This window comes from Orbicella faveolata, unplaced genomic scaffold (assembly GCF_042242905.1).
Source record: "Orbicella faveolata isolate gen_17 unplaced genomic scaffold, um_ofav_v1 contig_25, whole genome shotgun sequence".
Lineage (NCBI taxonomy): Eukaryota > Metazoa > Cnidaria > Anthozoa > Scleractinia > Merulinidae > Orbicella > Orbicella faveolata.
In genome coordinates, this window is record NW_028301553.1 from 13,996,479 (window position 1) to 14,021,623 (window position 25,145).

General features: G+C 37.6%; 1 protein-coding gene across 1 annotated transcript; it reads right to left on the minus strand.

Annotated features, from left to right (window-relative positions):
• Positions 1–434: 434 nt before the first annotated feature.
• On the minus strand, positions 435–10,241 carry LOC110069420 (uncharacterized). The gene is made up of 8 exons (XM_020776946.2): positions 9,076–10,241; positions 8,407–8,610; positions 8,227–8,303; positions 7,746–7,827; positions 6,753–7,096; positions 5,203–5,290; positions 4,697–4,991; positions 435–2,890 (listed from the first exon to the last, which is right to left on the minus strand). Exons 1-7 carry the CDS (start codon positions 9,926–9,928, stop codon positions 4,822–4,824), a joined length of 1,818 nt encoding a protein of 605 aa, XP_020632605.2. The 5' UTR covers positions 9,929–10,241; the 3' UTR covers positions 435–2,890; positions 4,697–4,821.
• Positions 10,242–25,145: the final 14,904 nt, after the last annotated feature.

The following is a 25,145-nucleotide window of genomic DNA, read 5'->3' on the forward strand; positions in this document are numbered from 1 at the left end:
TAAAACTTTTATCTAAATTGTTTGAAAGTTTCATAGTTCAGTTGAATGAATAGTAGTTTAGGGTTAAGTTGCATATCTTTGACGCACCATCATTAAGGCTCATCAAAATACATTGACTTAAACAAAGGAAATCATGACAGTGACGGTATTTGGACATCTGATCTTAATAAGCATTACATGTACATATTATAGTTTTTTCCCGCTGTTTTCTCCTTAGTTTTGGTTTTGAATGAGAAGATCAAACACAGAAGACCGTGCTTGCAGACACTTTCCAAGCACTGTAGGTATTAGGTTGTCAAAAATACCCTTGTAGACATATTTTCAACGCTCCTATTGTTTGGAAATGTGGTGAAAAACAGTCTTTGGTGTTTGATATAATTTATTACTTAAATACTACTTGGTTTCTCTCCAGCAAAACAAAACCCAGTGCATACTTGTGAGTTTAGAACCTTCAATTTTTATTGCACAATGTCTACACCCATTTTTACAGTAAATTTTTACATTAGAGTACTTGAAACAATTTACAAGTACAATGTTTTTGAGGTTATGCATAAAAACAATTAAATTAATCTATAGTAAGCAGGATTATTTCATAATCGTTGTCAAAATTGTGAAATGAAACACCAATGACTAACAATGCTGCACAACGAGGGTGAATAAATTATTGAATATAAATATGAGAACCAAAACGTTGAGCATAGAAAATAACTTTACCAAGAAGTTTCTTATTGACAGGGACTTAATTCAGATGTAAAAAACATGTTTATTTAAAAACAGGTTGATCGAAAAAATGCTCTGCACATCATGCTTTCTCAGCCAGAAACCAGAATTCCATTTTAAGAATTAAGAATTGGTAAGAATTATTTTGGGTGAAGGTCTGTTTTACCTCGTTACTTCACCAATTGAAAAAAATACTGGCAAGAAATATTATTACTTAATAAGCATTCCAAACTACAAAAAGAACACAAACAACACTACTTCAACTACAAACTAACTTGATTATTTCACTATTTTGTACTGACAAGGATAATACAAAAACGATAATTATTATGTCCACTGTAAAGGGCTACAATATACCATAACACTGCTCACTTTGTGTTTCACAAGCTGGAGCAGAAAAAAAAAATAGAGAGAAAGCAGAAAGTGAAATGTAGTTTTAGTAGAATTACATTGCACCTGCCTGTATCAACTTCAAGAAACAATTCAATGAGATGTTTAATTAAAAAAGGCACAAACTTTTCTTAATTAATTTTACAGTTCAGTGAAATGTAACCAAGCCTCTGCATGAATGCGAGGTTTAGGTTGAGCTATGACCGCAGGATCTTTTATGCTTACAGTCAGGATGTAGCAAGTCAACTCCAGGCCCACTTGTGCTCAAAGCCCTGATCACCAAGCACAGAACTGTAAATGGGTTAATTCCACCTGCTGCACACATATCTCATACTAATAATAATAATTGAAGGCTTTCATACAAAAAGGGCGTATTATAGCATTTTGAGCCGATTTTTGTTTTTTGCAGGATTGAGCTAATTTTTGGCAGACTGACTTGTTTGGACTTGAAAAGCATCGTTGCATAATTGTTTTTGTTGATTTGCGCTTCGTTTTTGAGAAATAATGTATGCAAAAAACTCAGTTTTCCAAGGGTATCTTTTGGAGATCTTTTGTTTTGCTACACGATGAAGTCACTGAAACGTGGTATTTGCCGCTAGTTTTATTATTCATATAAAAACGCAATTCTCTTACTGTTGCTTCCATAGCACAAGCAAATAAGGCACTGAATGGGCCAGACCCGAGTTTGTTTTGTCGTGACACCAGTTCGATACAAGGTCGGTCAAATTTTTTTCCTGGTCTATTTCTCTACCTCTTTCAAAAATGAAAACATCTATTAAAAAAAAATCGTGCTGTCGAAGCTGCTAAACGTAACCGTTTAAGTTTGCACTGCGTCAAAATCCACCTTTGAAGGATTCGTTCCAAAAGATGCCACTCGGAAAACTGAGTTTTTTTGCATATGTTATTTCTTGAAAACGAAGCGCAAATCAACAAAAACAATTATGCAACAATGCTTTTCATGTCAAAACAAGTCAGTCTGCCAAAAATTAGCTCGATCCTGCAAAAAAATAGAAATCAGCCCAAAATGCTATATATGCCCTTTTTCCACGAAAGCCTTCAATTATGTACTGATTTACAAAATGAACCAGCCAATTCCAATCCCCATTAAGTCACACACTTGACTAAGATAAAACCATCAACTAGCTAGGGGTAAATATGAAAGGAATGCTGTGTTTATTATATATACATCTATCAAAAGAAAGTTTACTTATAAACAGAACTTTAGGTAAATGTTTGAATTACATGACATTTGTACATGAACCAAGTGACATGTAGGTCTGGATTGAAGATACATCTTACAGGGCTTTAAAAAGTGCCATTTAGTCATCCAGGACAGGTAGATTTTCCTGCTGAGCAAGTCACTTTTCATTGTCACTTGCCTAATGGAAAAGGGCAAGTCATCTGCCCCCAAAATTAAAACAAGGTATTCTAAGACTTGCCCAGGGCAAACAGAATTTGAGAGATGCTTGTCCAAAGTGAAAGCTAGAATTCAAGTTTTTTTCAAGCCCTGTCATCTTGCCAAGTGCTTGGATTGAAAACTTACTTTATTCCATCAAGAAATTGGGAAAGGAAGCCTTTGCTTTACAATTGGTACTGCTGGAAATTTTAAATTAGAGTCATCATGCTGCTTTTTAATCATTATAAGCCAAAACAAATGATGGGAACTGTCAGAAAAGAGGCTATTTGAAGCAATCTTTGCCTTTTACTCAGGTATAGAAAAATTCTTTTTAAGCCTTATTAATTTAATTACAAAATGGGATCACAGTGTATGTTAAGTGCTCTCTTAAGAGGCCCTGCGCCTAAAAAACGACCGATGATTTCCGGCTAAAAAATAAAATCGGCCGATTTTTATCTCCCAAGCAGAGGTTACCGAATACTATTTAAAAATGAATTTCTTTTGTTTCAGCTTCGCTTTAAACCAAAAATATAGAGCCACAAACTTTTTCCGTCTGATAGCAGCAAAATCAGGCCGAAAATAAGCCCCCGCAAAAAACTGTTCAGAAATTACTATCGCAACGCAAAATAATGAGAAAACTACACAGTGTTGAAGAAAAAGGCCTTTTAATGCAATATCATTCGATAAACATCAAAAACCTGCCGAAGCGATTAACAAATAAAGTTTCAAATAATGCATACTAAATTAGATGGAGCGTTGGAGCTGATTTTAAAATAATTATTTCTCAAAAGTTCAACGCTTTTGAAAGCAATCACAGTGATGAATCAGACATTGGAGGGATATACATCACGTTTCTGGAAAAACATTTTTCGGCCAAGGTATATTGACTTTGTACAAAGCGTTCAAAGTTACCGTGTTTACCGTTATCCTGCTACTTCGGCGAAAAACTTCTCTTTTGCCAATACGGCCGTGGATAGCGTGGTAAATGCCACTTTAAACCTTGCTAGGCATTCAAAGACCATCCTGAGTAGAAGGACGTAGAATTAAAAGAGAAAGAAAGATGAAAAATACGCAGAAAAAGAAAATAAAAACTCGAAATTACCATCTGCTAACGAAAGTTGAATCTGGAAAATGTCGTGGCGTAACAGCGGCCATTGACGTCATTTGTATAAATAGCAGCGGAATCCAAACGAATGCACAAATAGGAAAACAATTTTTCCCGGCCAGAAAACGCTTAGTGGAACAATGTTATGTTATTTTTCACAAATGATGTTCACTGAAAAAGAAGTACTTCCCCAACCGCCACACCGTTTTGGCCGCAGCGTGATCTGAGTTATGGGGTCACGACTGGATCCCTAGCCGCTGACCACTCGAAGGACTTTGCAGACTCGTTTTCCCACACTCTTGCGACTTGACATGACAAATGACGTCAATGGCCGCTGTCACGCCACGACATTTTCCAGATTCAACTTTCGTTAGCAGATGGTAATTTTGAGTTATTTTCTTTTTCTGCGTATTTTTGATCTTTCTTTCTCTTTTAATTCTACGTTCTTCTACTCAGGATGGTCTTTGAATGCCTAGCAAGGTTTAAAGTGGCGTTTACCACGCTATCCACGGCCGTATTGGCAAAAGAGAAGCTTTTCGCCGAAGTAGCAGGATAACGGTAAACACGGTAACTTTGAACGCTTTGTACAAAGTCAATATACTTTGGCCGAAAAATGTTTTTCCAGAAACGTGATGTATATCCCTCCAATGTCTGATTCATCACTGTGATTGCTTTCAAAAGCGTTGAACTTTTGAGAAATAATCATTTTAAAATCAGTTCCAACACTCCATCTAATTTAGTATGCATTATTTGAAACTTTATTTGTTAATCGCTTCGGCAGGTTTTTGATGTTTATCGAATGATATTGCATTAAAAGGCCTTTTTCTTCAACACTGTGTAGTTTTCTCATTATTTTGCGTTGCGATAGTAATTTCTGAACAGTTTTTTGCGGGGGCTTATTTTCGGCCTGATTTTGCTGCTATCAGACGGAAAAAGTTTGTGGCTCTATATTTTTGGTTTAAAGCGAAGCTGAAACAAAAGAAATTCATTTTTAAATAGTATTCGGTAACCTCTGCTTGGGAGATAAAAATCGGCCAATTTTATTTTTTAGCCAGAAATCATCGGTCGTTTTTTAGGCGCAGGGCCTCTTAAAATCTCCAAATTGTAGCAAGAGAGTACTGCCCCCACCCCTTTGGCCTTGCTCTAGATGTGATTTTATAGAGGTGAAACCAATATGCGTGAAGATCAATTCATCTCAAATTTGAACAGCTCATAACCTATAGTCATCTTGAGCATCAATGTCATCCATTAGCGTGGGTCTGTGACCTGAGTACTCCTTTCGCCTGCAGTAAAGTATCCCCATGGTTACACCCACAAGTGCTACTACCATTGAAATAACTGACGCTCCAATGGCAATCTTGGTGCCCTTACTTAGTCGCTCTGTAATAGAGAGACCACACAAAAATGTAAATGTTTTTTTAAGATTAAAATAATGATTTTTTTGCCTGTTTCTTTGACAGGCATTGACCTTGTTGACAAAAATACTCCGCTCCAAGACAGGACATAATGCAAAAAGCCGATACAGCCAGTAACATCCTGGTCTTTCATGCAACAGTTTGTACATAAATTGTATAAAGAAAAGAAAACTTACTTGCAGTTGGCTGGGGTTTAACGCAATCCAGTGTATATTCATCTTTGATTACTTTGTAATAAAGCCCATTTGCTGGAACCATGTAAAGCTGGAAGATAATATTGATCAGTGTATCAGCAGCAGCCATCAAATACTTTCAAGTGGAACAGGGGGGTAAGCCTTGGAACCTGACCAGGCACCACTTGGCAAATGAACCTTTTTATCCATGTCACGCAATATCTATTCAACAATTTTTCGTACAATTTTTGAATACACAAAAAATCACCTTCAAAGTTCAATTTATCATCATCATGATGCTGAATTTAGTAAATCTATGAAGAGTTACAAAAATCCATTGCAAACTCATAAATATATGGGACACAAAAACTTACAAACTTACATAGCTCCCTAGCACACATTTCTTTGAAAAAATTGACGGTTCGAGGTCCCATATGTTTACGAGTTTGCAATGGATTCTAATGCAACTTCACATGTTTAATAAATTTGGCATGATAAATTGAGTAGTGCAGTTTATTTTTTGTCTGAATGAGAACATTGAAAAACGATGACATCGGTAAAAAAGTCCATTGCTTTACCACCACCTCCACTAAGTACTTTGTCACTCTACATTAAAACAGTCGTACATGCTTGAATGACTACTTATCAAAGTTTTGACTTTGCAAACTTTTCTTGAGCAGGGATCAATATTGGTTTTTTTCTCCAAGTCGTCAACTGGGCAAGTATGCCAGATGACATACTTACCCTGGCAAAAGTTTACTCGACCATTCAATATGGAAGAATGGCAGCAGAACATCATGGAAATGGCAAAGTTACATGTACTCTTATATTATTTTCATGCAACCAGTCTCCCAGTACATCATGTCCATAGTGGTGGCTGTCAGCGGACACAGAAAATTAAATCCAGGTGCAAATGAAAACCAATTGAAAGCCTCTTTGACTGCCATGAAGGCTGAAAGGGACGCTTTTGCTCTTCTTGCTCGTATTTGGCTTGTTGCTCCAAAGTGTTAACATTACTAAACAACATATCCTGATAAAAACAGCTGATGCATTCACACCATGTGTTTTTACAGATGCAGATGATTGTAGTACAGAGCATCAGCAGTTGACAAAATGAGCCTGCCATGATCATGGCTCAGAATACCACATCATCCCAGATGACAGACCAAAAGGGTGATTTTAAATTGCAAAAGAAAGCTGCAAGTCTTTCTCTGTTTTCTAAAAGTTGCAAATGGCTGACAACTGGTCAGAGTGCAGGGAACTCATAAGAAAATTTAAGAAATGTTTTATATCCTGGTAGAGTCAAACTAAACTCGTCCAGCAAAAGGGTTTTTGTATTGATTTGGTCACCCCTATGATTTTTCAGTCGTCATGGACAACCGGACGACTGCGAATATGGATCCCTAATGAGGATGGTAGGACAAATGGAAAGAATAAAGTTCAAGGACACTCAATTCCATTAGGACCTAGCCTGAAAGTTTCAAAATCAAACATAAGAACTCTCCAGAAGCCAGATTTATCCTTCAAGGCAAACTAGAACCACAAATAATTACCTGGTAAGATACTTTATCCGATGTTCTGCTTATCTTGGCTTTAAAAGTTACATTCTCCCACTGTGAAGACTCCACAGCCATTCTTCGATGTCTTGCTGATGACTTGCTACCAACAAGCATTCCCGTAAGATGCACAAGTTTTTCTTCATTGTTAGCAAACGTTTCTGTTGCCGTTCGATGCCAAGTGCCTGACTGGTTGCGATAGAAGTTAACATCAACAGAAGGGCTTGCTGCTGTTAGATCTCGGAAGGTGGAAGAAAACCCAACGTAAATAGTATCATCATAATAGCCAATAGCAGTGCCATCACACCAGTGCCTATTGCATGACCGTGTAATACATTTGCCTGTTTGAAATTTTAAAAAAAGTATTTAAATGAGAAATCAGATATTGAGGAAATGTTACCAGTATTATAAACAATCATTCAGTATGTACATGTGAAATAAAGTTAAAGGACTGGTAGACTTTGCAGGACAAACTATGCAAATGTGTTGGTAGAAGACAACAATTGCTCAAATCGCAGTTTTTGTAACTCTTAACAGAATGAATTTTCCTTTCCTATTATTTGGCTTTTTTTTCTTCTAATAATTTATCTCATTAGTTAATGGTTGGTAGGTTTTTTAATAAGTATTATTAGATTATAGTAATGAAAAGTAAGCTTCTAATAATCATTATATAATCTTAATGTCCCCATTTATTTTTAGATGGGTGTTTTCTCACCGCTAGCTAAATTTTGACTCGTTAATAGAGTTTTTGCATTGAATTGTATTGCTGTAAGTAAACTGTACAAAAAAAAATTGTGTTTTCAGTTATTCAAACTCGTCACGTGAAAAAGTTGTACAGTACCATCTAATTAAGTGTCATTTACACTACGAAGAAAATATTTATGTTATTCAATCTTATACTTAAGAGCACTTAGCTCAAGTTCATTTTAAAAATTGACATTTTATAAGAAAAAAAAGGTTTAACTGGGAAAATTAATAAAAATGATTTACCAAGTTGGCAAGTGTCTTCAAGGAAATCTTCTGAAACCAGCTCTTTTCTTTGTTTTGACGACAATGGATGAACTTGACTAATCTACATTGTACATTAGTATTAAAATACATTTTATCAGAGAAATATAATAAATAATGTATCTTACTAACCTCGTTTTCTCAGTCAGTACTATAAGTTACAGATCCTTGTTTTTTCCCACTTCAATTTATAGCCAACACACTTCACATTTGGGCCATAAATCTAGGGGGGTAATGCAGTCTGTAACTTGCAGTATGGACTGTCAACTTGATTATTATGAGGTATAATCTAGTGGATAAGTATCAACTGAAAGTAACAAACTATGCTATCTACTGGATAGTGAATTATGACACCTGAACATTGTAGAGTGGTTTTTCATTCTTACTGCAAATCCTTCCATACATTATCTACCCCTAAGATGGAACTCATTAAGAATTCATTAAATCAAGAATCAATCCTTACTGAGACATGCAAACTTCCTTGATCCATCATACTTTTATGAGAATGCATTTCCAAGTTAAATCCATAATCAAGATTTCCTGAAAGGAGCAACAGCAATAATTTAGGAAACTGAGATGGTCATATCATTCTATGACTGCAACAAATTGAATAATATTTGAATATCTGAGATGAAATGGTTACCTATTTTTTGGGGAGGATTTATATCAGCGTAGTAGGTTCCAGCAAATAGAAAATCAGTGTCAGGCTGAGAGACTTGTAATGTTACTATCGCTGGTAATGTACACATGTCAACCGTCGCTTCATAGAAAACTGCTTTGTCATCGGCAAAACCTAAACAGTCCATTGTTGTGTTTGAAGTCTTACCACAGGGAAATGGTGGACGCTCTGCAAATTAAAATTAAAAAAAAAAGAAATTAATTATTTGTTGAAACATTGTAACCTACACTTGAGGGAAATGACTATGAATTCAAAAAATATTGCAGTGTTTTGAAAAAATATTATAATTCCTGACTAAGGAAATGTACTTATTTATTTTTTGTGTTTTCTAAATAAACTGGACTCATTAGACAAACAATGTGATGAGATAATATTCTTATCTTGACTCAAAATAGGTTTTTAATCACCAGAGATTTTAGATATCTATGCAGATTCAAAAACTATATGCACTCAGAAAATTTGCATATTTTTTTGAATGACTTTCTTCACGTATCAAACAAAATTAGAACAAAAGGTTCGGATATTGTTACATTTGTGATATGATTTGTTTGACACGACTGTCGGATATCACACTTGTTTACATTTTCAGTCCATGAATGAAATATCAAAACAAGTCCAATTAATCATACTTACTAAAGCTTCGAGTGACTGTCCTTCCATTTAAAGGCTGAACTGGTCTAAAATTGTCACTCAAATGCGATTTTTTCGTGTCTTGGCGTTTTCCATCGAAAGTACTTGATCTGAATTTCTCGAGCTGCGCCTCGGAGATGCCAAACGTATGATTGAAAACAAACCACTGTACGCTCTCAAAACAACCAGGGGTCGTCAGCGAACCTTTATACGTGTAAAACTGGGCGATGTCGTGTGGTAAAAACAAAAAAGGTTGTAGAGAATCTATAGTAACGTTATCGCTTTTATAACGAATCTTTTCTAGCCTGTCCACTATCACATTAAACACTGGGTTGTCGCTAGCCTGCACTTCCACCAGTACACCTAACACGGCCAAACCATCCGCTTTCTTCAGAGCCGTCGAGGCGTTCGGATATTTCTCTGCGTTGTAGTGCACAATGTGTATTTCCATGGGGTATTTTCGTCCACCTACTTGGTGTTCTGAACCACGTGAATTCTCGCTTCCCCAGTGAAAGTGCAACTGGGCTGCTTGAAAACGCGACGGCAAACCACCACCAGAAATATTGGACTTGCCGGTTAAAAACGAAGCTTGAACGCTATGCCCGTTATTTTGCAGGAAGGCAGAGACGTTAGGTTCGTAGTTGATAGTCAAGTCGGCCAGTCCTGCGTCGAAAATCGTGTTTTTGGGCACAATGTTTACTGGAGACTGATTGCGTCCTCCGCAATCGCTGTAATGGTCTTTCCACGTGCCAGGGTTTTCTTGACCGTGATAAGACCAAGTTCCTAAACTTTCGGCGCATTTTGGAAAGACTACGCTCAAAACGAACAACCAAGAGGTCACATAAACAAGTTCCATCTTCGTTCTGACGTACAAAATTCTGTTCAAACAACAAAGTTTATTTCCCAGCGAAATGTCCGCTCCGATCTCGACGGCTTCTAACCGCGAAAATGTTTACGTGAGCAGGTGAAGTGGCGCCCAGTCTCTTAGCTGCCAAAATGAAGTCCAAGGTTCGTGAGCAAGGAACTAATATTTGAGTTTTCCTATAAATGACGTTAGTTTCATGTGCTCTACCCGTGAATTCGCTATACTGTACGTCAACTCTGCACATGTGAATATCTCCTGAAAATATTGAATCAACTGAATTCGTCTTGCCAAAATTAGAAAGGAAAACAAGAAAAATAAACTCATCTTGATACAGGAAAGACGGAATTATGATGTAACTGGTTAATTAGCCGTAATCATTTTAATTATCCATTTATGTATTTAAAAAGTCGGTAGTAAGCTCAGTGGAAACTATTCTATAAGGCAAAAATAAGATTGGTCACTATCAAATATCGTTTAAAAATCGGAGGTGGAAATTATAGATGTTGCTCCTTGCTGTAAGGAGTGTCGTTCATATGCTAGTACTGGTCACAAATTTGTTATATAAGACTGACTACTGAAACGATTAAAAATAGTCGGTGATAAATGTTGCTTCTTAGCCTTTCAAAAAACTTGTCGGGATTGGCCAATAAAACGTAAGGTTCAGCCACTTTTATTGCATTAAATGTATTGCAACACATATATGGTCACTGGTAAAATTTTGCTGTGCAGTCTAACACTACGTCCACACTACGCCAGAGAAATTTGAAAACGGAGTTTTCACTCCGAAAACGCATCAAATGTTCAGTTTCCGTCCACATGCACTACGCCGGAGAAATTTAAAAACGTAACAATCACTGACGGTAGAAAAACTTAAGTGCACCCTCGGGGTTAGGGTTAATCACGTGATTATCAAGACGTCATCGTTTTCCGACCTCCGGTTTGAAGAGCGTTTCCGGAAAGTTCGGTTTTACAGATAAGTGTGGACGGTAGGTCTAACCGTAGAAATAAAGCTGCGTTTTCAAATTTCTCAGGCGTAGTGCAACCGATTACGCTCGGCTGTGAGACGACGAGCCCTTTCCAGTCCATAGGCTAAGGCGGGAGGTGCACTTAAAGAATTTGACGAGAGTGTTGCGTGATTCAAAAACCTAAACTCAGAAGGCATGATGAATGGAGAGGTAAAAGTTATTAAAAATTTAGGTCATTTGTCTCCTGTTTCGATAGTGCAAGAATGATTCAAATATTGGTGGTTTGAACTTGAACTATATTTTCCGCTTTTGCAACTTGAATGGCAAATACTTGTTCATGCAATAGGAATCAACCTTTGTTCATGAAAGCATCGTAGATTGTGTATCTGTAATACTGGCAGAACGTTGTGGTAAAAAGATTTGAAAATCGAAAAGAATAGAACAATGTGGGTTTTAAATAAGTAGACCAAAAATTAAGCGAACCTCAACCCAGGCGCAAACAAAACCGACGTCCTTTATAAGAAAGTCTATAGAGCTGTATTTGACGTCAATAAACTTACCCCTGTTTCTTTTATACCTGGGGGGTACTCCCGGCTTTATACGGGCTACATACATACATACATACTTTATTTGCAACTCCCCAAAGGGGCTTTTCAGTTACAAAAGGAATAAAAAAGATAAAAATACGTCAATTAAAATGAATAAACAAACTGGGAAAGGAGTCTAAAATTAATCACAGTATTCAAGATTTAAAAATTTACAAGGTTTAAAATTGAATATTAAGAATTTACATTATTAACATTTAAAATATGTTTGGTCAAGTGTCCCTTAAAAGCTTTCACAGAAGGTAAACTTTTCAAATCATCACTCAGCTCATTCCAGATTTTTGCTCCGCGATATGCAAATGAGCTTTGTCCGGTAGCCAGTCGGCAACGTGGAATGTTTAAGTCATTACTCTGTCTGGTGTTTCTTGTAGCGATTTGAGATCGGAAAATGAATTTATTAATCAAGTAGTCTGGAACAAGATTATGAATACATTTGAAAGTCATCACAGCGTCATTTATGTAGAGTCTATCGCTGACCTGCAGCCAATTCTAGGATTTGATGCCTTGTGAGATATGGTCGTACTTCCGCAGTCCCAATACAATACGTGCAGCAAAATTTTGCACCAACTGTAATTTCTCGATGTTAGACTTGCTTGTGTTCGACCAGACTGTAGAACAGTAAAACAGCTTACTGAAGATAAAAGAATCCATAAGTAGAAGCAATGTCTTCTTATCCAATAAATTCTTTATCCTGTTTATTTCTGTCAGTTTGTGCATGCAGTTAGAAGCTGTTTTTGTAACGTGATCGCTGTAAGTTAAAGATTGATCAAGATAAAGACCAAGGTCTTTGGCGACAATGACGGGATTGATTTCTTTTCCAAGCATTAAGACAGGTACTGCAGGCAATTGGCGGAGAAGTTGCGGCACGCCAATAAACAGAACTATATAGGTATGTGCAGTCCCAAAGTGTATGGTTTTTCAGCCATTTTGGTCATAAATAGGGGATCGATTTCAGCCATTTCAGTCTTAAACAGTTATGGTTTTTGCACTCTGGTCTTGAATTCCGTATGTTTCTTAGAACGAGAAGCTACTTTTTCACCACTATCGATAAGACAATCAACAAAAGCCCTTTACAATGCCTTTAACATCGGTCTGAACTAGGTAACAAGCTATAAAACAGGTCTGAAACATGATATTGATCTGAGGGTCAGGTCTTAAATAGGGTATCAAAATTTTGGTCAGATATATCATAAATAGGGTAGGGAAAATCACAGATTTTGGTCTTAAATGGGATAAGGGTTTTGGGACTGCGGGCCGCACACCTCCCCTCGGTTTTTCTGAGAGTATTCCCCTCCCCCCGGGTAATTTATATTGTTCCACAATAAATATGTAGTATACTACTATATTCTCTATATTTTTGATAGTGGGACCTGTTTCACTTCATTAAATACATCACTGTTTAAACCGGTGAAAAATCTAAGAAACTGTTGTCGATGCAAACATGTTCATTTTATGATGATGGCCTCTCCCTTCGTGCTCAGGCTCAAAGTTTCGCCCGGCTTGACTGAGAGCTTAAATGTCCCTTCTTTGGTATCCGACGTCAATTGTAGGTTATTAAATCAAGTGCTGTTTTGATGATGTCAAACGTTTTCAAGTGTTCTTGTCATGTTCTGTCTATTATCAACAGTCGACCTTCGGACTTTTAACAAAACAACACACTTAGTGAGGAATTTTTGCTAAGTCATGCACAGTTTATATACGTCTTTACTGAATGCAACTGAATTTTAAGTGCGAGAAACACATGTGTTTACTTATTCCGCGGAAAGTATATTTCTACCCTAACCGATTCGTTTCGACATGTTGGTAGGTCGTGTCCAGGGGCCAGTTTCTCGAAGGTCCCGAAAAGTTTTCGCACCCGGAAAGCCATAAAAAATCTCGAACCTTATGACTATAGAACTGTTTTATTCACATATTCTTAATATGAACAGAGGTTCCCTTCACACAAGAAGTTTCAGGCGTATACACTTGTCCGTTTTAAGATACAGACGAACTGAAAATGCCTTTACGGGCCCGAAAAGTTTCCGGAGCTTTCGAGAAACGGACCCCAGATCCGAAAGGACATTAAGGCCTGGGTTAAAGACTTTTACTTGCAAAAATAATTTATTAGTTATATTTCTAAAGTCATAAATGGTTATGGGGCCGAATTTAGCACACAGTTAGGTTTTAACGTCCTGAACATTTTAAAGTAGAATTGGTACTTCTGAAAGGTCACGTGACATTCACGTGACGTTTAGCGGAAAATAGCAATTATTTGAGGAATTGGCAGCGATTTTTAGTGATATTATCCCCCCAAAACGCGTTTTAGATGCAGGTCAATTATTTCCATCCTCTCACGTTTTGAATGACAGTCCCTCTTTTCGCAGAAAAATTTTCTAGGGTCGAAGACCGTGTTTTTTCAACAAAATTCGACTTTTGATCGTTTATATCTTCAAAAATGAAATCAGCAAGATCATTCCAAACTTAGCAAGATAGATGATTAAATTTGCATCGAAACGCTCATTTATTGATCAATAGCATTGAAATTCCAAAACAAAGAGCTAAAAAGAACGGAATTCGATGGTGCATTTTGCAAAAAATTCAAACTTCTAGTCGATAGATTTCATTCATTTTTTCGCTTAACGTAGAAAATCGATAGAGAAAATGATCCATAAAACGAAAATAGGGGTCACCGAACGTCCAAGATCGTTAAAACCAGGAAAAGTTATAGCAATGGCAATCTGCCCTATCATTGTTCATTTCATTACTTAGCGCGCACACTCATGCATGACGTGGCGTGTGAATTTGCGTGCGCAGTAAGGATGTGCAGAAACAATTGGCGCGAACAAGAGCGAACGCCCTTAAGGACGGTGCCTACTAATTGCAAAGGTTTTTGCACCAGGTTAAGACCACGCGGGAAAAGTAGATCTTTGCAAGGGCTATTGGAATCCACAAAGAAAAATGGGGGTAGCCACGCATTTTTTCGAGATAAGTAGCCTTGAATCTCAACAAAAATGCTGACATCAACATTTTCTTGTAAAAAGAAGGAAAGGATATTTCTTCATAGATTTCCATAGAATTCGCATTTACATACAGAAAAGCAAACACATTTAAAAAGATCTTTAAACTACATGGCAAATAGTAACAAAAAAAAGAAACATATTTGATATGTTTTTAATAACAAAATCGTTGCAAAAGCGCTTTTAGCGTATCTGACAGCCTTCCTCTGGTTCAGCTAAAATACAGTCTAAATACCTTTTGCTCACAACCAGAAACTAATCACGTGTTGAACAGACTTGCCACTTCCATTTCATAACATAAAATTTAGGGGTAACCACGCGTTTTTTAAAGTTATTGATCTTTTTTGAAAACTTTTACGGTGCCCATTACATTTTTTCCTGTCACCTCACTAGTAAGTAAGACATTTGCATATCTCGCACTTGTTTTGCACGCGCACTACGCCATCTGCAGGTACATGTTTACAGTTGGAGTTCAGAATAATTTTCGACAGATAACAGCTAGGTTTTCAGCTGGAAGACGTCAACAGTTAGTGGTTAGCGATATGCTGCTATTCTGGTGTTCCTGGTTTAAGCACAGGTTCATTAAACTTGATTTGGTCACAGTAGGAAAATTTTGCTTTCATTTCAGTCGTGTACGTGATAGCGCAGTTGATTGCGTCAAATGTCAGCCCCAGCGCGCGCGTGTAGCTAAACCATGGCTTGCGTGATGCGTAGAACGTGTGCGCACCAACAAAAGTAGGCACCCTTCCTATAAGCGCGAGTTAGAAAAGGAAACTTAGTTATTTTCTCTTAAAGTTTTCCCTGTAGAGATTTACCAGTATGGGTACTGTCGAAATAAGTCTTATTTCATACCTTGCCACATCTTGGAAATGATATTGCCTGACATTTTGAATTGATAAAAAGTCAAGGTTGTTCAGACGGTTTTTCCAATATTCTGTAATTTGTCATTCTTCTAAATATATTAGATTAGCTCTGACAGATTTTAACAAAAATAGGGTATTTTGTAGCGGAGCTCCGGCGGCCCGAAGGGCCGCCAAGCGGAGCCCCATACCCATATAGGAAAAAAAAGGAAACCCATGAGTTGATTTTCTCATGGTTAACATGGCTAGCGGTATTGCTCGTGGGTGCGTACTGACGACGGCGACGACGGAGTCGCGCAACATAGCGGCCATACTCTAAATAACAGGTTGACAGAGACATGCAGCATTGGTTTACCGTGTACTTCTTTGATATTGGACATTCATGTTATGAACAATTATTATCAATACGCGCGGCCAAATGACAAACTGCCCTCTGTAAAAAGCGTCATTTTGCGGGCCAAACGGGAAATGCGCGGGCTGAAAATGCATTTGCCGCCCTGATTCTGATTGGCTGCAGAGATGTCAAAGAACTTCGCTCAGCCAATGAGATCCTGAGGACACCATTTCAACGCTAGAGTTGGCGCAAATTTTTGTGAATTACTTTGCACTTGCTCACTTTGTAGTTCTGTATACAGGCGGCCCAGACGTTGTATACGATTAATACGTGACATTATGCTGTTGCCGATTGCGTGACAATTTTAGCCGTTTATAAGACAATGTATGAGAATGCGTCGAAAATTACTCTAAATGCAACGTGTAGAAAATAATTTGAATAAAATGGCTTACCTTATGTTTGCATTGCGTTATTTTGATGTCTCTGGGTTCCTGGAGGTGGTTTAGAGCCATTTAGGCGAGTTTTACTTTCTGGCGGTTTGCTTCCCCTAAAGAGAAACGAAAGGCGGGCGACCCACTGGCCCGACGGCCCGCACTCAAAGTTCCGTAAATTCCACAAAAATGGTCTAATCTCGTCAAAATTGCCTCATGGCAGCCGTCGATAACTCTTCTTCCCATTCGCTTTCTCCCAAGGTTTCAAAGTTTATCTTAACCGCCCGAGAATCGCTGGTTTTTCAGTTCTTGCTTTCCATTTCGACTCCCTTTCGATCCGTAACCGATTATCTTGGCCACAGGATTTGAATTTCTAGCTTAACGACCTCGCCACCGTGACAAAGTCGCCCCCATTGTAGCAACAACTTTTCATACCATAGTTTCATGCTGCATCTCTTTTAAACATTTTTTTCTTATTAATTTAAATGAATTTGCACAATTTGGCTTTGTGTATTGATAATAAAGATAACCAAATGACTTTTGTCGGGCATGTAGTTTATTTGTGTCCCTCGTAGCATCATTTGCGCCCAAGCGGAGCGAGGGCGCAAATGATGATACTCGGGCCACAAATAAACTATATGCCCTCCAAGAGTCATGTGATTGTCCTGTTGACACCTGTCAAAACAAGGTATCCGCTGACCAGTATCACTTGACCATACAGCGGGCTCAAGTTTACAGCTCATCGAGGTCACATGTTTTTTGAAGTTGACCGCTGACCAAGTGCTGGTTTTCGATAAGATCGCGGGCTCATGTCAGGTTAACTTGTTGAAAATACATAATACATACATACATACTTTACATGACTACAAACTACAAACGTGAACGCAAAGGTGCAATGCAGGAGTTTTAAATCGTTCTTGATTTGTAACACGTACCGACCACCGCAAACACCAACCACTTGCTTTGAATCTCTTTCCAACAGCTTCACAGACGCATTACTCCTAGACTTGGATATTTTTGAAAACAGGGCAGGATTGTTCGGAAGCCGGTTAACGCTGACCCAGGATTAAAAGTTAACCGAATTATAACTTTTTCTTCTATGCAAATGTTTTTTGCTGCTTTGTTTTGTGTATATGGTGATTATTAAAACTCAGAACATAGGGCCAAACAATATACAGAAAACCTCACCGCAAAGTTACAAAACTCAAATCAAACTTCTACCTTTTCCTGGGTTAGCTTAATCGGGCTCTGAACAACCCGGCCCAGGAGCTACGCTTTTAGGCTGGCCTAAATCTATATACTAGGAATTGCATGTGGCTACAACTGAGCCAAATTTTAAAAAAATTCACCGAAGGAAACGCGAGAAAATTCACTATTAGTTTTGCTTTTTGTGCTCATGTTGGCGTCATAAAAATCGAAAAACACTAGCGTTTTCCTTTGAGCGATTGCAGATTACTTGAGCTTTCGTCCTATGCGCGCGTGCAATCGTAAAACTATAGGGAGCTACCTTAAGGTGAATCCAGTTCAAAGTTTGAACAAAAATCTATTGGCAGTTTTATTTCAGGGGAATTACCTTAAGGACGTTCGCGCTAATTGTTTCTGCGCATCCTTACGCACGAAATTCACACGCCACGTCATGCATCGAGCGCGCGCGCTAAGTAGTAAAGTGAACAATAATAGAACAAATGCCCCCTGCTACAACTTTGCGTGGATTTAACGATCTTAGACGTTCGGTGACCCCTGTTTTTCGTTTGATGGGCCATTTTCTCTATCGATTTTCTACGTTTTGCGAAAAAGTGAAGAAAATCTATCGGGCAGAAGTTTGAAATTCTTGCAAAACGCACCATCGAATTCCGTTCATTTGACCTCTTCGTTTAGCTGCGCCTCAGTTTCAAATGCCTCTTGAAGGGTTAAGGTTTGTGAAAATGATGGCAATATTTGGAATTATTAACGCCACAGATTCACTCATACAAAATATTATTAGGATAGTTTGCCTTTGTTGACTTATCTTTGATATTTTAACCTAAAAATCCCGGAGACCATGCTGAATTACGCGCACCAATTTATCAAAATCAGACTAGCTTTCCACACGCTTCATCTCTGAAACGAAGTCGGTGACCCCCAATTTTTATTTCATTTCTGAAACAAGTATATCATAATCCGTCCGCAGTAGAAATTTCAAAAAAATCTATCCAGTGGAAAATTTTCGCGCGAATGTCCTTAAGGTAATTCCATCGAAAAAGAAATCACAACAGATTTTCATTCAAACTTTACCTGTTGGCTGCTTATATCAGGAGAACTTAAAATTTGAAATAAAAAAGGGGGATCCCCATATTCGTTTAGGAGCAGGAGGACCTTTAATAAACTCTTTAATTCCTGAAATTATCTGCTTTGAGAAAGGTTTATATTTGGACCATTCACCTTACGCTTTAACGGAGCAGAAAAATAGGGAGAAAGTTAAGCGAGAAATACAACAATGGATGCGTTACATCAATGTTAAGGCGCAATTTTACGTACGTTTCATTATAAAGGCACTCGTATTTAGTCGACAGGGATACAATATGTTCCAAGCACGCAGTGTTCTGGGGCCACATACAATGTTTTACGAGTGCTAGCTATGCTTTCATTTTCCGTAATATATTTTTTTTATACTCTGCAATAGAAATTGGTCCATATTTACTGTATGGAAAGAAGGTGATCTCTGCATTCAAACTAAATTTAAAAAAATTGTTAGGTCCCGGTACTCGTTTCCGAGGAAAAAACGGTGATTTGTCTCTCGGAAGCCAAGCGGTTTAGAAAAAGCTACCAATTTGTTTATGTTTTGTACGTGCACGCGCTCGTGAGCGCGCGCTGATGACGCAAAAATCGTGCGCAGTAGGGATGCGCAATGCAGTTGTACATGAGGAATGACCTAAAGCTGGCTCAAAAGAGTTTCCAGCACTTAGATTTTGATGGGTCGTTATAACCACTCTTTATCACTTGATGCTACAATCATGGTATCAAAAACACTACCTAATCATTGGTGAACACGTTGTTATCATTTTCGTGACACAATAGGCTACCATAGCAACAGTATGACCGCCTAAAAACACCCTTAATTACAGCTTTAGGGGCTCATAATTCAAGAACGGCACGGTGAAATCTTTTATATTATCAATTTTTGATAAGCATGGTAAGACGCAAATTTTGGCAAAGTTTAAAAAAATTCTGTAGGTAGGGTTCAGAGCCACCTTAAATATTCGAAAATTTATACGCCACGTCATACATGAGAGCGCGCGCTAAGTAATAAAATAAACAATGATGACCATTGTGTGAGGAGAGAAAATTAGATAATTAAGTACGTTTTACATATTCGCTTTCGCTATGAGAAAGTATAGAAATCCAACATAGATATATTTGTTTTAGTTCGTTTTGCGTTTCTGAGTTACAGGTTACTGTTCCAGTTCATTAACCGTACCAAACACCTGCTGTTTTGTGTAAGATCATAACTGTAGTCAGAACCGAACTGTAATTACTACCTGCGATAGTCTGTTGTTAAACTGTTATCTACCTGAGTTGTTTTGAAAGTTATTAATCTTGTAAACGTCGAATTCCGTTATAGCCAATCGAGCTTTCTGAGATGTATTAGATAATGTTTAGTTAAGAAATTTTAATAGCTTTACCTGATCCTTTAGAATTGTGCTTTCGGCTTAAATAGTCGTACCTTGTAAAATATTCTTTGGTTACATTCTGGTTATGTTCGGGTACGTTGCGAGTACCTTAGTGGATTAAACTCTACTGTTGGACCCAAGAACTGTGTATTCTCTGTCTTCCCGTTGGATTGTTTTGCTGTAACAGATCCCGAGTCCTCTAGGAGTCTGACAAACTCCGTCGCTGTAAGCGTGTTTCCCTCTGGATTGTTGTAACAAGGATAACAACTTAAGCGGCCCAAAAACTTGTTATCACAATTGCTATAGCATTTCTTGGATTTAACGATCTTGGACGTTCGGTGACCCCTGTTTTTCTTTTGATGGATCATTTTCTCTATCGATTTTTTACGTTTAGCGAAAAAATAAAGAAAATCTATCGATTAGAAGTTTGAATTTTTTGCAAAATGCACCATCGAATTTCGTTCCTTTTAGCTCTTCGTTCATCTCTGCGACGGTTTCAAATGCCTCTTGAAGGGTTAAGTTCTGTGAAAGCGTTGGTAACATTGGGAACTATTTACGCAATAGACCCACTTCCACAAAGTATGACTCACCTTCGATATTTTTAACTATAAACTCCTGTAGACCATGCTGAATTACGTGCACCAATTTTTCAAAATCAGGGTAGTTTTCCACACGCTTTATCTCTGAAACGAAGTCGGTGACCCCCAATTTTTTCTTTTTTGCATTTCTGACACAAGTAACTCATTATCTGATTGCAGTAAAAATTTTAAAAGAAATCTATCGACTGGAAATTTTCGCGCGAACGTCCTTAATGTAGATCCTTCCCTTTTATTTTAGTTAAAATATTGAACTTTTGTAATCGTTTTGTTTCAATCAGTTGGTACACGACCCACAACCCGAAGACTTTGACATGCATGTGACATGCATGTTTAAACAAACGGTTCTATGTGTGTGTATATGTTGTTAGAATGTGCGCAGGGACTTTTCATATTCATTCAGCCACTATAGACCTTGTTTTTTGTTTCATGTCGCCATCTTTTAGTGATGTTTAAAAAGCGCTATTCTTGTCTGGATCTCCAATCATCGCTTTCAACATCGCTTGCAACATTAGCCGAGCAACTCACAGTATTAACCCAGGGATTTTAATTTTAACACAATTTTCGTTTTGGTAATCACTCGCGAAATCTCGTTAGAGAACGTGGATTAACCCTATAAACTGCAGCTATGTAACAAAACACTAAATGTTTTCCCTCGAATCTGGATGTTGCTCTCAACTTCAAGAAACATCGAGATAACTAAGTATTTCCCTCGGGACCAGTAATTCTAAACTAACACTTAAAAGTGTTTTGTTTATCACCTGCCATATATCAAAAATATCGCTTATCATCCAATGCAAGATAGTTGGCAGGAATTAGTAGGAAAAGGTTTATTTTTTCTTGTCGCTTAAACATGGCACACCATTGAGACAGCTGGTTATCAAACAACGATGAATAAAACGGGGATCCAAAAAAAAATTTTTTTTTTTAAATTCTTATCAAAATTATACGCATTTTATTTGTGTTCCCCGGCTTATGGATGACCTATGGGAGTGTGTAGTATTTTCAAAATGAAATGAATCGATTGTTCGAAGGAGCTAGGAAAATTGACTGTTAAATATGTAGATTATATTGTTAAATTCTGAATGTAGAACTGGGTAAACCTTTCGGCTTATCGGAGACAAGTCTTTTATGCTCAGTTCGTGACCAGATGCCTTTTTTTTAATCAAAGCTGACTTGATAAATATATAACAGCAGGGGCGTAACCAGGATTTTTCAAGGGGGGGTCACACTGTGTCAAAGTGAGGGTACTCACCAGATTGTCATGGTCGTTTTCGCCACCTATTGTAAGTTGTTTAAAAAAAGGCTTACAAAAGGGCAGGTAACTGGCACCCCAGGACCACCCTCCTCCCCCCACCCCTAGCTACGGCCCTAAAGAGACAGTGTCGTTTTAACTGGGACTATTTAATTAGCATTTCAAAGATGATAAAAGCAGTTCCTGTCAAACTTTAGAAACGTTGTATTAGGCAATTCAAAAACCAATGGAATAAAAAAATGGAATAAAAAAAATCATTCAGTAGGCATTTCAGACAGTACTGGTTTAGCAATGAAGTGTAAATCTGCGTTGAAACTTTTCTTGTTCCAAGCCATCGTTGTTTTCTTCGCTAAAGTAAACGCTGACCCCACATTTTCCCGTTCATCATATTTCACAACGCGAGAAAATAAGCAGCTCAAGGGATACGTTGTCAAACGGTTTGATTCTCCCAGTTTGTTATCATGCGGCCAACAATGTATGAGAAACGCTTGGTGTACTTTTACAAACTACAAGATGTCATCCAAGAAGGACGGCAAATTAAAGGAACTTGTGAACTGAACAAGCACGACACCCCCTTCATCGAGTTGTTGTTCAGAAAGGAGTCACTTTTTCAATGCTCCTGAAGGTAAACAGAATTTCATGAACAAGATAAAAATATCATCATTTCATTTTTTCATCGTTTTGACGAAGACAATTCAGCTGAATCATACCAACCATGATAGCGATTTGAACGAATTGAAAATCGAGGCGACCAAAAAGTCAAAGTTAAAGCTAAGTGAAAATGGTGCCCTTAGCTAAAATTAGTGATTTGCTCATAATTATACAATACTGGCCTTTATTAAAGATTTTTCTTGTTTCGTTCATCAAAATAAATAACATGAGAAACAAATATGAATTAACGAAGTTTCAATCATCACTGACTATTAAAGTACATGGAAATGTAATTTGAAATGAAATTGCAATTTAGTTTTTGGATCTGTTTTCTCAACGTGTTGAGTTTATCAATTTTATTCAGGGATGTTTGAAGAAGTTTCAGGCATATACACCTCTCTGTCTCGATTAACTAAAAATGGCTTTGCGGGCCTGAAAAGTTTCCGGGACTATCGAGAAACGGGCCCTAGCCCCGATATCTTGGTAATCGGGATGAAAATTTTCGCATATGAACACCACAGCCCGGATTACCGAGACGAAACTTTTTTGACAAAATAGCTTTGCTTTCACAACATATCGGCCAAAATAACATAATGTTTGCCTTACATGTATTACCACTTCAAAAGTATGCGAATTATCTTTAAAATTGAAAGTTAAGTTATTAGAGTCCACAAAGCTACGATAGTCGCGAACGATACAAGTTTATGTTCCACTTTGGTTTTGTTCCTTGAATTTCATCCCGGTCGACCGGGTTGAAATTTCCCATATGAACAGACAACAAAATTCGTTCCGGTAACCGAGCCAGCCCGGAAACCGTAGACCGTTCTCACTCCTCCATTTTCTCGTACTTTTATTCGATCCATGAACGCGCGGATAGACTACTCAGCCAAATTCAAACCGTAGTAAAACCAAAACCAAAACCAAAGTAATTGTCTAATTACTTTCGACGCTCAAATGAACACCGCTTTAGCTGGAGTTTATAGAGAATTGTGAAAAGACAAGAAGTCAAAGTAATCTCTCAAGTGGTAACTGGAATTTGCCACGTGACTACAATTCAGCCAATAAGAGCGCACGTTAGATTCAACTAAACCCTAGCTATAAAACAATTTTTTTAGTGAGCATTGAAAACAATGAAGACTCCATTATTTCAAATTTTAGGAGGGCTAAAATTTCACCAAAACCGTGCAAAACTGGCCGTTAAAATTGTAATTTCGCAAATACATCTTGAGGCAAGTACAAAACAAGTTCTCCTCCATTCCTAGAAATAAAGTTTTGGTGTTCATAACAGCTGTTATCAAATTAAATTTTTGCCAACATTTTTTTTTATTATCACAATAATGTGCGAAAGGGATAACCGCAGAAATTGAACAGACCCATGCGAAAAGAAAAGACATTTTGGAGTCGATGTCGCCGGTGACACTGAGTTTTTAGCAGTTCTCTTTTGTTGAAAAGACAGGTTTGCCAGATTCTGAACAAGGAAATTTGGCAAAAGTTGCTTTGATGGTTTTTGTGTTTATTTTTTAGGACAATGGACTTTTTCAAGCAAACACTTGCTGTAGGCCAACTTGTCAAGACAAATTAAACTAAAACTTTTGGTCCATAGGATTATGCCATCTGCTTTTGACTCATTTGTTACCTACCGGATCTCTTGTTAAGAAATGCTCACACTCATCGTCAGTCCTAATGTAAATTAAGCCGCCCCGGATTCATTATTTTCCTTTCATCACAGTCTTGAAGAACAATAGCCCTGCTTGTTGAAATATTGACCAATAAGTACAACTTGGCAAGTTTGCATTCTGTGCTAACCTTGCAATAAATTTGGTGTAATTTAATAATAATAATAATAATAATAATAATAATCGAATATTTCCTCAGGATAACCCTTCAGTACATAGTACTGTTATCAACGGGGTCCTGCTAAGAATTAAAAACTAATAAACAAGAATTATTAAGATATATAAAATAAGATACATGTTAAAAACCGTTAAAAATACAATAGAAATTACAAGTAATAATCGTCTAAGGCTTTCCTAAATAAAACTCTAGAATTAATGTTTCTTAAACTTAAAGGCAATACATTAAAAATCGAGGCACCTAAAAAATAAAAGCTACGGCGCGCAAAATCCAGTCTGACTTTTGGTAGTTTTGCAGTTTTCCCATTGTTTCTAGTGTTTAAAGCGTTATGATGTAATCGGTGAAAATAGTCTTTAAATGGAAAGCATGCAGTTCCATTAAGGCAGTCAAATACAAGGCAGCACGCTCTTTTTTGTAAAAAGTTATCAACAGTTAGAAATCGAAGATCACAGTTCTGCGAACTGCATTTTGGGGAAATGATTTCGAGGCTTCGGGTCTCAATGGAGCGGATCATGCGTTTGCGGGACTCTGACCATCCAAGACTAGTATAGCCGCAATACGTAAATATTGGCATAATCATTGATTGGTAAATTTGTTGGGCAGTAAAAGTATCAATACTGGAACGGATGCGCCGTAGGAGGTTCACTCTTCCTGCTGCCTTCTTGTAAATTTTTTGAAAATGAGTTTCAAAATTAAGTGTCGGGTCCAGATGCACGCCGAGGTACTTATAACATGTAGTGGTGTTGATGGGAAAACCGTTGACTGAGAGCTTGACTTGACAGCCTTGAAACAGATTCAACCGCTTACCGGTACCAGACAGCATCACCTCAGATTTTCCTTTCTTCAGATTAAAAATAAGTTCACGAAACCAGTTAGAGAGATTATCTAAGTCCTGTGAAAGGCTGCTTTGTATCGCATCGATGTCACTTGAGGATGTAAAAATCACCGTATCGTCAGCGTAAGTGATAATCTTACAATGACGAAGCGGACTATGCACATCATTAAAGAAAA

Excerpts from the sequence above, each read along its gene's own strand:
- LOC110069420 (XM_020776946.2), bottom strand. The coding sequence starts at position 9,928 with ATGGAACTTGTTTATGTGACCTCTTGGTTGTTCGTTTTGAGCGTAGTC. Across the intron at positions 7,828-8,226 it reads AAGGAAGTTTGCATGTCTCA|ATTAGTCAAGTTCATCCATT; the intron begins GTAAGGATTGAT and ends TGTACAATGTAG. Across the intron at positions 4,992-5,202 it reads TAAACCCCAGCCAACTGCAA|AGCGACTAAGTAAGGGCACC; the intron begins GTAAGTTTTCTT and ends TCTCTATTACAG.